The following is a 12,793-nucleotide window of genomic DNA, read 5'->3' on the forward strand; positions in this document are numbered from 1 at the left end:
CCTTATTTTTCTGTTCTAACAATGTAAAATCTACTGTAGCATTCGAAAGTAACCAAGGTTTTATTACAGGTAGCGGTACAGTTGGACTAACATTTAACTGATTAACTTTAAGTTCTGTTGCTTTCTGTATCACTGTCCATCCAAAGCTTTTAATTTTCCTCCTCGCTTTTTCCCAACAGGGCTTTAAAGTATCTAGTGTTGGATGCTCTTGACTATGGCCTTGTAAATTAACCCATTAGTTCACTGAAAACTGTACCCTTCTCATTTCTAATGACATTTCCCCCATTTCAACCTGTAGTGCTGTAATTGGTGTAGTTTTTAGAGCTCCTGTACATAATCTCAATACCTGATGCTGTATATTATCTAACTTTAAGAGACGTTTCTGCTGCTGATCCATACACCACACAACCATAATCTAACACAGATCTAACCAATCCACTATACATGGCCTTTAATGCCATCCTATCTGCCCCCCATTCACTGCAAACTAAACATCTCATTATATTACTTTCTTACATTGTTCACTATATTCTGAATATGCACTGCCCATGTAACTCTTTCATCAAACCATATCCCTAAAAACTTAAAATGTTTCACTCTTTCCAGTTCTTGATTATACAATTTTAGTTTCTGTCAACTGAGAATTTAAAACTCCATTTATATGACCATTCTTCAACTATTGCAATAGCCTCCTATTGCTAACTCTCTCTACCACATGGCTTTACTTAAAGAAACCTGAAACACCCTAGCACCCCTAGTGGTAAGGAAGAAAACTGCCCACAAAATTCTTATTAACGGGCTCATGTCTGTTACATCTCACATCTGGCTCGTGAGATCCACTTTCCTGCAGAATTTAGCTCCAACTTTGATCAAACTCACCCACCTGTGATTTTCTTATGATCCTGAAGACATGCTCAGGTGTGTTTGATTAAGGTTAGCACTAAACTCTGCAGAAAAGTGGATCTCGTGAGCCATATTTGAGGATCCCTGGGCTATATGAAACAACAGGTTCAGAAAAGGTCTCTTTTGGTTTGAAACATTCCAGTTCAATTGAGTGGCTAAAGAATGGCCAGTCAATGTTGTTTGTATTCTCCTAGTTACATTACAGGGCTGCCTACACAAAACCTGCAAGGGCCCAAAGGATACAAAAGTTGCTCTGGGCCCAAATGGGCTGGCCCACACTGGACCATCATGGGATTAATGTGGACAGTCCGCTAGTGTAGCCTGCTCACAAAGAGCCTACGGTGAGCCCAAAGCTGTGGGCCTCGCCTGGGCAAGCTCGCACTGGGCCTGTTTAGGTTTGGTGTGGGCCCGCAAAAATCCAGCATGGATGCCCCACAAGGACATGTTTGCAGGGCTGGCAAGTTAATTATTAAAAGCCTGTTTGTTCGCTGCAAACAAACAGTTCCAAAAGAAGCCTCTTTGCACGTGAACCTACAGGATCAAAGCAGTCTGAAACAGTGGAGCTACAGAGAATTTTCCTTAAAAAATACAATACAATTTTTTTAGAGTTCTAAAACTGTTGTACAGCATTATCAACGGTAAGCTATACCTGTTTATTTTTTAGATTTATTTCTCAAATATGTCAATGTGGTGGGCTATCAAGTAGCTATCTCTATATAATAAAATAACTGCATCAACAGCTTCCTTCAAAACTGTTTCCTAACAAAAGTACATTTAACAAACAATCCAAGTTTAACAGCAGCCTTTATTTGTAGTCAGACACTGACACCATGTGGCTGATCTCTCATATGATCGTGTGTTTGGGTGGAGCAGCAGATGAATTATCATAGACAAACATACAACACATAACCAGTGAGCGCTGTATGACACACACACACACACACACACACATCCAGTGTCCCTTATATGTACTCCCTTATTTGGACGTCATTTTTAGTCTGATACAGACTATACAACGCGACGTCAAAACATTTGCTTTGAAAACTTGCATTTTTTGATGAATGCAGTTTAGTCAAATAAACGTATGAGTGCTTTGTTATTGGAGACACTGATGTAATTCAGGACATTGATAACAGGTAAACCCGTCCTCCATGCGGCGCTCTACGTACAGACGTAAACACGTGCCGTTCCTGCTCACAGGTTTCTATTCACTTCTCCATCCCTCTCCTCCCGCATCATTCAGCAGCAGAGATGGCGGAACTCGCCACAGTAGCGCATTCTCCGGCCGTGAGCCCGAGCTCCGAGCCTCCGTCAGGCGCGCACTCTCCTACAGCAGGCGGAACACAGCGGCTCCTGTTTACGCATGACCTGGTCTACGGAAAACACCGCGGGGCGATGCGTTTCGGGCTCGTACGGATGATTCACGGCGAAGAGGATTTCGAAGATTCGGACTCCGAGATTGGCGGTGATGGCGGAGGGAGAGGAGGAGGAGGAGGTGGTGGTGGCGGCGGCGGCGGAGGAGAAGAAGGTGGAGGCACTCCCGGTAATTCAGACAACGAGAGTGGGGCGGCGGACACACGGTCATGGCCTCTCGGTAGAGGATTCGTGCGGGTTCAGTGGTATCCTGAAGGAACGAAGCAGGATGTTCGGGAAACGAAGGTACTAAACGACACAAATGATCGTGCGCATTGTTTTTCCCTTCGCTCATACAGCCAACCACAACGATCAGCAACTCGTTATTTTACTCTCTTTTCTCTGTTGTAATGATTTAAACGTGGCCGAGATACGCTTATTGTCTTTCAATTTCACCGAATCTCAGAACTTGATCAGGATGAGGTAATTTGATTTATGAACCCCAGAATGGTGTCTAGGTAGGCAGCTCACAAGGTTTAGGGACACGGCCGCTGAATCTCACATATGATCTATTGAAAGGGCTCCGTTACTCATGAAAACACGCACAAACAAATTAATTTATTAAATTAAGAATTTAGAATTAGCATGGAAGCTGATTGGCTGTGAATATTTAAGACTTGTGAATCACTTCATTATAAACGTTCACTGATTGTTTATTTTTTTAACCGTGATCAGCATATCCAAACACTTGTCAATAAAAAGTGGTTGTAGCTCCAACTCAGCAAGTAGTAAACAATGTAAGTGCACAATAATACTGGATAGATGGACCTTCTCTCGATGTTACTGGACCTTCAGTGTATTATTTTGCAGAATAGTTTTCAGGTTTTTTGTCAGTGCCCTTTTAAAGCATGGACTAGAACTCCCTGTTTTATTCTCCAGGTTTCAGTTGTAGTTTCAGAATAAAACGCTGGACAATTGTTGTTTCTAACAAAGACATAGCATGAAGAAGATAACCACCCCACCCTCCAATGCATGGTTAAGGCCTACCATGAGCACAGGAGTAAATTAAGATTTATATGTAAAAAAAATAATATACATATATATTTAAACAAAACAGTAGATTGTTGAATTGCTTTTAATCTAATAGAAGTGTAGATATCAGAATGTTTCTAGTGACAGTGCAGATTTATACCTGCTTTAAAAGGGTCATATGACGTTGCTAAAAAGAACACTGTTTTGTGTATTTGGTGTAATGAAATGTGTTTATGCGGTTTAAGGTAAAAAAAAAAAACACATTATTTTCCAACTTGAAAGGGATGCACACAATTTGGTAACAAAAGTATCTAAATAGGGGACTTAAAAGATTATGCTTAATTTTTATACATAATTTTAGCAGTCTCCTCCCCTTAGCGGGGGTGTCATATTACAAAAATTATTATGGCCTTTTAGAATCAAAATTTTTGTAATCTTGACAAAATGGATATCGTTGGAAAGGTCTGAGTCTCAAGATTCCATATTTGGTTATTTTGTGATAGATGTAATATTGAGAGAGAAATTGATAGATTTGTGACAGAAATGCGTCAAAACAAATTTCAATGGAGTATGGGTGGCACCCGGTGGGTGTTTTTGGTATAATGCAAAAAATTGCATATGAACCTCAACTTTTTTTTATATCAACTTCAAATTTGGAACACAACTTACGTAAACATATGGCTTTAATTTTATAGCAATTTTGTATTTTTAACAATTTTTTAAAGGGATCATATGATGTTGCTAAAAAGAACATTATTTTGTGTATTTGGTGTAATGAAATGTGTTTATGTGGTTTAAGGTTCAAAAAACACATTATTTTCCATATACTGTATATTATTGTTTCTCCTCTATGCCCCACCTTTCTGAAACGTGTCGATTTTTACAAAGCTCATTGGTCTGAAAAGCGAGGTGTGCTCTGATTGGCCAGCTATCCAGTGTGTTGTGATTGGCCAAATACCTCAAGCGTGTGACGGAAATGTTACACCCCTTACCATACTGTGATGCTGTGTCCCGGAGCGACGAGACAAAAACGTTAAAACCCATTATAAACTAGGCATTTGTTGCATCCAGTGGGGACATAATTACGGATTATAATGACTTGTACTGTCTTTTTACGCATTGTGTTACATCGCATCGTGCCGCGTAAACATAAAACCATGTCTGCATTTGTGATCGGAGAAATGACAAACAACAAGCGCTACTCTACACTGCTCAAAACTCGCGTTTGAATCATCAGTGGCAAATTCTTTAAATATTAAAACGTACTTGCAGACTGTGAGTCAGAACAGCTGGCATTGTAGTCTACTCTACCAGGATCAGGAAACAGTCCTCCATTAAATGCGCTGCACACATCTGAATATTTGGGTTGAACTGTTCTAGAACAGTGTTGTAAATGCAACTTCACCACTAATTTCTAGTCGTGTCCTCTTTTGCAAGGCCAAACAAAGTATTTTCGCTTTCGCAACGAAACACACAGCGTCTTCACAACATAGTGGCTACGGTGGCAGCAACAATAAAGTTACGCCTTCTTTCTTTGCATGAATATTTGGGCGGCGTTATGCAAATCTTCCCACATCATGACGTAGACATGTGGGGGCGTGTTAGAACGAGCCGTTTTAGGGGGGCGTGGCTGACTCTTAACTTTTATAAAGAATATCTCTTTGGATTTGACACTTTAGTCTTTGCAACTTTACAGATCTTCTTTATGCACCAAGAGCTTGTAACACTTTAAAGAGAAAGGAAAAATTTAATATAAAGAATATCTCTTTGGGTTTGAGACTTTAGTCTTTGCAACTTTAGGGATCTTATCTATTCATGAACAGCTATAATGGGAGTGGATGGTAGCCCAAAATTTGAAGTCCAAATAATTATATAAAGCTTGGAAGAGCCAGGATGTTTTTCAATATAACTCTTGATTGTATTTGTCTGAAAGAAGAAAGTCATATACATATCTAGGATGGCTTGAAGGAGAGTAAATCATGGGGTCATTTTCATTTTTGGGTGAACTAACCCTTTAAGTAAAGAGATCGAAATGAAGGGAAAAAATTTATATAAACGAATATAAAAATATAACCAATAATAATAGGCTAATAATAATATACAAATATTATGGGCAAAAGAAGATCAGTTAATGAACTTACAAGACTGTAGAATGGATAAAAATGTTTTCTTGTAGGCTTATTATATATTATGCACTTTATGTAACATTTATTCATGATAAACTTCATTTGAATGCTGACTATCGCACATAATACAGTCCGGTAGCCAAGGCCTATGGTTAATATAATAATTTAATAATGTAATAATTTCTATAATAAATAATTTCTTAATTCAAAATAAAATATTAATGAATCTAGGGCTGCACGATTAATCGAAATTAAATCACAATGGCGATAAATCGCGATTAGTCAGAAGCTGCAATTGTTATGCATACAGTGGGTACGGAAAGTATTCAGACCCCCTTAAATTTTTCACTCTTTGTTATATTGCAGCCATTTGCTAAAATCATTTAAGTTAATTTTTTTTCCTCATTAATGTACACACAGCACCCCATATTGACAGAAAAACACAGAGTGAAGCACAGTTCTATGATCAGTAGAAAATCTCCATCCGAAGGCCAGAGGGCACTCTCGCACTGAAACTCCAAATACACCTCGCAGAAGAAACCCAGGAAATGCCTATAGCGGTTGCTGAATAAACAGAAGATATAACTGCTTTCATTAATTCAACGTGACTAATAAACACACGACTAAGACATCTGAGTTCATCTCATTATAATTTTTATTATAATAAAGTGTATAATAATGCAATGCTAATCAACATAGCCTTTATCACTGATTAGAATACTATGAAATATGATTTAATTAATCATTCGATTAATCGTGCAGCCCTAAATTAATCCATCTCTGATAATCTCTGATATAAGGATGTCGTTACCTCGACAAAATGATCTTGTGGCCACAACATAATATCACGATCCCACGAGTTAATATGACGTTCCCTCAAATGAATATCTCGTGGCCACAACATATTATCACGTTCCTACGAGTTATTAGCCTGTGTCGTGGCCACGACAAAACTAAGTGAACCGAACATGTCACCTCCTGGGCACCGTAGTGACTGGTTAGGACAATTGTTTGATTATTATGGAAGAGATAGTTTGTATTCCTTGTTATTGTCATCATAGCGCAATGCAAGGCCTCTGTTTGTTTCTCACATTTAAGATAAAAAAATGTATTAATACTCTCCATTTAGATGCTGAAATCATTAGCACAAGAAATCAGTAAAATTTTTACAAACTGTGTATATTCTGTTTCTACTCATGTCTTTTCATTTTACTTTATTGCAGTAGTATTAGGCTATGTGTAGTCCAGCTTTTTGAAACATAAAGAGACATCATCCCTTTCCTGTGATGTAATGGTTAAATATCAATGTTTCAGGATCATTGTTATGAGGTCTAGTTGTTTTCAAAAGTGTTGCATTATGACATAGCCCAGTTGTTGTATTGTGAACCAGTGACCCTGTTTGGCAGTAGGTAGTATTTAGCTTTCTACCTACTAAAGAATCAAAACAATGACAGAAAGATTGAACATTTTTAATTGATGAAGTAAAGCATTTGAAACAATCAGGAAAAAGGGGTGTGCCATTTTTAAGGCGTGGCCCCTGTAGTGCGGCAGTGTGCTGCTGCAGTTCCTCCCTCTTTGCTCCAATGCAGACGCACATGTACAGCATTTTGTTCATTAGCGCAAGAAGTCTAAACAAGCATGCAGTGAGCAGATTCTTATTGATCTTTGTAATCAAGCCTTGTTTTGGGCTCAGGCTGTGAAGGTTACTGCAAACTGAACAAAATATGAGCCTGTTTTACTGAAGAGGGTTCACAAATTTAGGGCAGTAATATATGACATTATAGCATGACAACATTTTTTTTCTGCAGGGATGAAAGAACAAAAAAAGAATAAAACTCATCAGGAAAATAACTATTCTAAGTACCATCTATTTTTATCACTACACTGTAAGTGACCCATTCCGTTTTCTTCAGTGTGTGTGTGTGCACGTGTGGATGAGAAAAGATGCGATAAGACATTGTGAAATGCTGGGATATCTGCCCATTTCACTCTCCACATCCCACCTAACTGTGCAGTACCATACACTGCACTGCGTGGTGCTTTGAAAAATGTCTGTTAGGAGCCAGAGCTGATCTGGAGCTATTTTTAATAATATAGTTCTAGGCTTATTCTATTCACAAAAAAAACAGGATTGCTCTTTATAGAATAGTCATGTTCTCATGATTTAAAATGGCAAAACTGTTGTTGAGCTGTAGGTTGTAGTGCAGCAGAATCTATTTTTGTATCAAGGCTTGATTTGTGTGGAAATAACCACACCAAATGGATTTTTGGCCTAACTTTTAGGATAGCAGTGTGTCTAAAATATCAATTTGTGATCTTTCCCGCAATTCCTTGGCTAACAGCAGAAGCAGATGCCCTCTTTAAGGAGCTCAGCATACAAGCATACCAGGGTTCCCACGCTTCTTGAAAGTACTTGAATATCAGACACATGGATTCAAGGCCTGGAAAGTACTTAAAAACAAATACAAGTCCTTGAAAGTGCTTGAATGAAATTTGAAAAAAATTGTTTAGTAGAATGGTGCTATTTCAAAAATGGTCCTATATGCGCTGACGCTGTCAAAGACAAAACGAAACGGCGCTAATGATTGGGGGTTGAGATGGGGTAGCGCAAGAAAAAAACTTAGCGTGTGAGCTGATGCGCAGCCCTACATGAACCTATGGAGAAGCAGTGCATTTGTGACTGAAAATTACTGCGTGCGACTGAAAAATTATATTTAGGAGCACCAGTGCGACTGACCCGATCAGCATATTTGTGTTTGGGCTCAGGGGAGCTTCAAAGGTTTCTAACGTACTTACAACGTGTTTTTGCTGCGTTGAGTAATGTATCACAGACAAATCTGTTGATTCCTTGAACACAATGTTAATCAGAATCCACTCACTACTCAAACACCGGAGTTTTGTTCAGTGCTAAGTTCTGCAATTTCACAAATCCTCTCATTATAGCAAACAAAGTGTTGACGGTGTAAATAATAGATTTATTGTGCAGTGTATGAAGCTTTGTTGATTAGAATGGAACTTTGTGAGATCGCGATGAGTGACAGCTTTTAATGATTATTAAGGTGATTTTTAAGTTTGCAAATGTGATATTGATTTAATACAACAGTCCATTAAACAAGAAATTAATATTAAGTGACTTGCATTGACTGACTACAACACTATTGCCTGATTTTGCTCTATTTCATCAACAAAAATAATTTCAAACAAAGTCACAGCTGAGCCGCTGCGCATCTCCAAGCAAACACAGCGGTTTTTCGTTTATAAATGAATGTGCGTTTTTAAACTAATCTGAATCAATTACCCATTCATAAAGCCAGTCACTTGCTTCATTCCTGAATGAATTAGTCATTCAAATTAATCAATTGAATGAATGATTCACTGATAAACACAAGGATTTGCCGCCACCTACTGGCAGTTTTACTTACATTTTTAAAGGATCTTTTATGTTATTTAATTAGTTTAATATTTCTATATTCAAAATGTTATATTTAAAACATTAACCTCAACATTAATTTATGAATTTAATTGCACTCATGCCACCTCTGAACCTCATTAAACCTCTGAAAGTACACTTTTGTGTTCTTCTGTGCCACCTCTGTAGTTCAAATTATTTTTTTTATACTGATTTCATTTGATTGGTAACTTATTCTTATTCTACTTGATTTTATTCTATTGTTTTAATTAGAAGTTTTAAAAAGCTTATAAATATAATTTTTCAATTTGACATAAAAGATGACATACTTTTAATAAAGTTAGAAAAATGCCATTACAAAGGTGTAAAAACTAAATTCTCTGTAAATCACTTTAAGGAGTCTAATATCATCTCGTAATGGGAAGGCTGATATTTGATCAGAATTTTTGATTATTGATTAGAAGGTGCTCCTGATATTTTTGACTGTGCTCCTACATTTTTTTTTTTAATTTGAAAAGAAAAATAAGCGTAGAGCCCTTTTTAACCACTTTTTATTCATTTAAAAATTGAGATTCTTTCAAATTTAAATATTTTATAAGAATTTCAGCAAAAAACAGTTTGATGCAAGAATTTATATTTTTATCAATATTTGAGAAATTGTATTTGAATATTACCAGTGTGAACTCCATTGACTTCAATGGATTTAATTAAATTCCTTTGAACACGACTGCTCAAAATTGTCTAAATTTATGAAACCTACACATTCAAAACCTCATTACTCTGAAATTTTTAATGTAAATGTTAAGTGTAAGTGAAATGTTAAGTACTGTAAGAGGTCTTTCATAATGTTACATATGCTTGGGTGTGTATTTGATAGGTGCTTGATATAAAATAAATGGATCTTGAATCTGGTGTTCATGAAAGACTGGGAACCCTGGCATACACACTACGAAGAAAACTTGTGTATAGTATCTGGTTTTTATTAATTTTTTTGTATACAACACCATTGTCACCATTGTAGATTCACCCCACACTGCATGAACAGAGAGATGTAGCATATCTCACAAATGGGTAATATTAATAGTATCATACCCATAGGAGAGACCATACAATGAGCCCAGGGCCTAATATGTATCACAGCTATAATGCTGTTCCACTATGGAGGTAAACTGACAGCATCTGTAAAGGATTTGAGGGTGTGATTTAAGGATCATCTGAATTTGAATTAAATGATGACTCCTAGCAAAACCGATCTCATTTTGAGTCTGTAATGTGAAAATATCTCTGGAATGAACTACATATGCTTAAACAATGAGATCAGATTCATGTCCCCTGAGATTTTTCTGGATGGCACTCATCAGGACACAGCATGAATCCTGAATAAATGATCGCAAACAGAAGGTTGTAATGTCCCATCTGGCTTTTGTCTTACAACATTGTCCTTTTGTTTCTCTCTCTCTCTGTCTTTTTCACTGCTGACTCAGCTTTGGGGGTGGGGTGAAGTGGGGGTGGGGCTAACCTTATAGATGTCCCAATAAGAGACTGGCCAATCCCTCTACTATGGCTTTGTTTTAGTTGACCATTTCAGCAGACTTGTGTGTGTGTGTGTGTATATATATATATATATATATATATATATATATATATATATATATATATATATAATGGAGCGGCATTTAATGCACAGAGCCGTAGTTCACTGACAAGCTAGGCAATATCGCGTTCATAATCGAATGCGATTCATCTGTGATTATAAACACGATATTGCCTAATTGTCAGTGAACTACGGCTCTGTGTAGTGAATGCTGTCAATCTGAAAGCAGGTGATGGTGATTTACTACCAATCACGGGACCGGCTTTACTGACGAGATGCGCATGACAATTGCATGCGATTAATTGCACAGCCCTACTAAGGGGTAATTACCAAGTTTGATAAAACCTTTTTATTAAACTTTGATAATTGTTTTAATCTTTTAAACAATTGTAAAGATTTCAAACTACATTTTCCGTCGCTACAATGGATTTCCGTCAATTAGAAAAAATGAGGGGAAAAGAAACCTGTAGCTCGTTGTTGTTGTTCTGTCGGCACACCAAAAATCATCCCTGCCACGGCTGCTGCTTCTCAGTGACAACATTGTGATCATTCACAGTCGGGTTATTGGCAGAGAACATAGAGCAGGACTTGAATTTTGGCACGGGATTGCGCTATTAATAATAGTTCTACTCATTCCCGCAGGTTCCATGCTTATAACACGATGACAGATGACGGAACTTATCATTTGTACGTGCTTTTGAGTCTTGAGAACTCACTCGCAGTTCAATAAACAAGTACTGCCTGATTTTGCTCTGTTTCTTAAACGAAAATAGTTCCAAATATAGTAACAGCTCAGCCGCTGCGCATCTCTAAAAGCAAACACAGTGGTGTTTCATTCATGAATGAAAGTGCGTTTTTGAACGAATCTAGTGATTCATGATTACCCATTCATAAAGACTTGTTTCATTCCTGAATGAATCAGCCGTTCAAACTAATCAATTGAATGAATGATTCGGTGATAAAATCAGTGACTTGCCGCCACCTGCTGGCGGTTTCAGTTTCATAATTTGAAACTGGTATAATTTCAGTTATTTAAATCATTTAATATTTCTATATTCAAAATGTTATATTTAAAACATTAATCTCCACATTAATTTATGAATTTAATTGCACTCGTAACACCTCTGCGCCTCATTAAACGTCTGAAAATGTACCTACAAGCCACTTTTGTGTTCTTCTGTGCACCCTCTGTAGTACAAATTAATTTATTAATACTAATTTCATATGATTGGTAACTTATTTGTCCCATTTTAATTCTTATTATATTGCTTTAAATAAAATTTTTAAAAAGCTTATAAACACAAATTTTTTAAATTTGACAGATGAAAATGATGCCATTGCAAAGGTAAAAAGAAAATACCCCTGTAATTCACTTTAAGTGTTTAAGTCACATGTCACCTCGTATTAGGAAGGCAAATTTTTTATCAGAATTTTTGATCATTGATCAGAAGGTGCTCCTAAATTTTTTTAATTAGGAGGACAGACGCTCCTAAAAAGAAAAGTAAGCATAGAGCCATGTGTATCAGTAGCCTATATTAGATGACCCCTACTTAATAATGTAGCTTAATAAACATGCTGAAGTGTTGTGAAATACATGAAGACAAATTTTTATAGGCTTTATGGACAGATAAGTTGAGAGTGACTCTTGAAGAACCAGCACCACATCCTCTTGTACCACTGTTTGGAGAATTTATCTTCCAGAATCTGGCAGTAAGTTTTAGGAGCTCATTTTTGTCAGTCTCTGCAAGACAGACTTTTCAGGATAGGAGATGGACTAAAAATGAACTCCCAAAACTTATTGCAACATGGAGCTAAGGAGAAAAATGTAGAACTTGAAAAATTGGAAAAACAGCTTAGTAAAAAGCGTTTACAGTTTAAAAGCAAATAAAGTCCTATTTTTTTTTTGTTTCTTTTCTTTATTTTTTTGCAGATTTGCGCATGTACAAGGTTTAAAATGTTCATGAAATATTAAAAAAAAATATTGACGCTTTGAGCAGCTGCATTCCTCTAAATCAATGCGATTTACAATAAAAAGTAATTTACAAAATTATTTTGACTTGAGTTTATTTATTAATGAGTAAAGTCTCTTTTGAGTGAATGTGCACATTTTTAATGTTAAGAGGTTTTACCATGATATTACAACATTTAACCACTTTTTATTAATTTAAAAATTGAGAAATTCTTTCAAATTTAAATCTTGTACAAGAACTACAGCAAAACCAGTTTGATGCATATTTTATCAATATTTTAGAAATTGTATTTGACTATTACCATTACTGACTTCAATGGATTTCATTAAATTCCTTTGAATACAACTGCTCAAAGCGGTCTAAATTTATGAAACCTACACATTCAAAACATTATTACTCTGAAATG

At 36.5% G+C, this 12,793-nt stretch overlaps 1 protein-coding gene across 1 annotated transcript in view; it reads left to right on the top strand.

Annotated features, from left to right (window-relative positions):
* Positions 1 to 1,606: 1,606 nt before the first annotated feature.
* ube2o (ubiquitin conjugating enzyme E2 O) overlaps positions 1,607 to 12,793 on the top strand; it is a 68,315-nt gene continuing 57,128 nt past the window's right edge. Inside the window, exon 1 of the mRNA XM_016259925.1 lies at positions 1,607 to 2,562. Within this exon, the coding sequence (XP_016115411.1) occupies positions 2,155 to 2,562 (408 nt within the window). The 5' untranslated portion in view covers positions 1,607 to 2,154. The remainder of the gene's footprint in view (positions 2,563 to 12,793) is intronic.

This window comes from Sinocyclocheilus grahami, unplaced genomic scaffold (genome assembly GCF_001515645.1).
Source record: "Sinocyclocheilus grahami isolate Dianchi unplaced genomic scaffold, SAMN03320097.WGS_v1.1 scaffold1960.1, whole genome shotgun sequence".
Classification (NCBI taxonomy): Eukaryota; Metazoa; Chordata; class Actinopteri; order Cypriniformes; family Cyprinidae; genus Sinocyclocheilus; species Sinocyclocheilus grahami.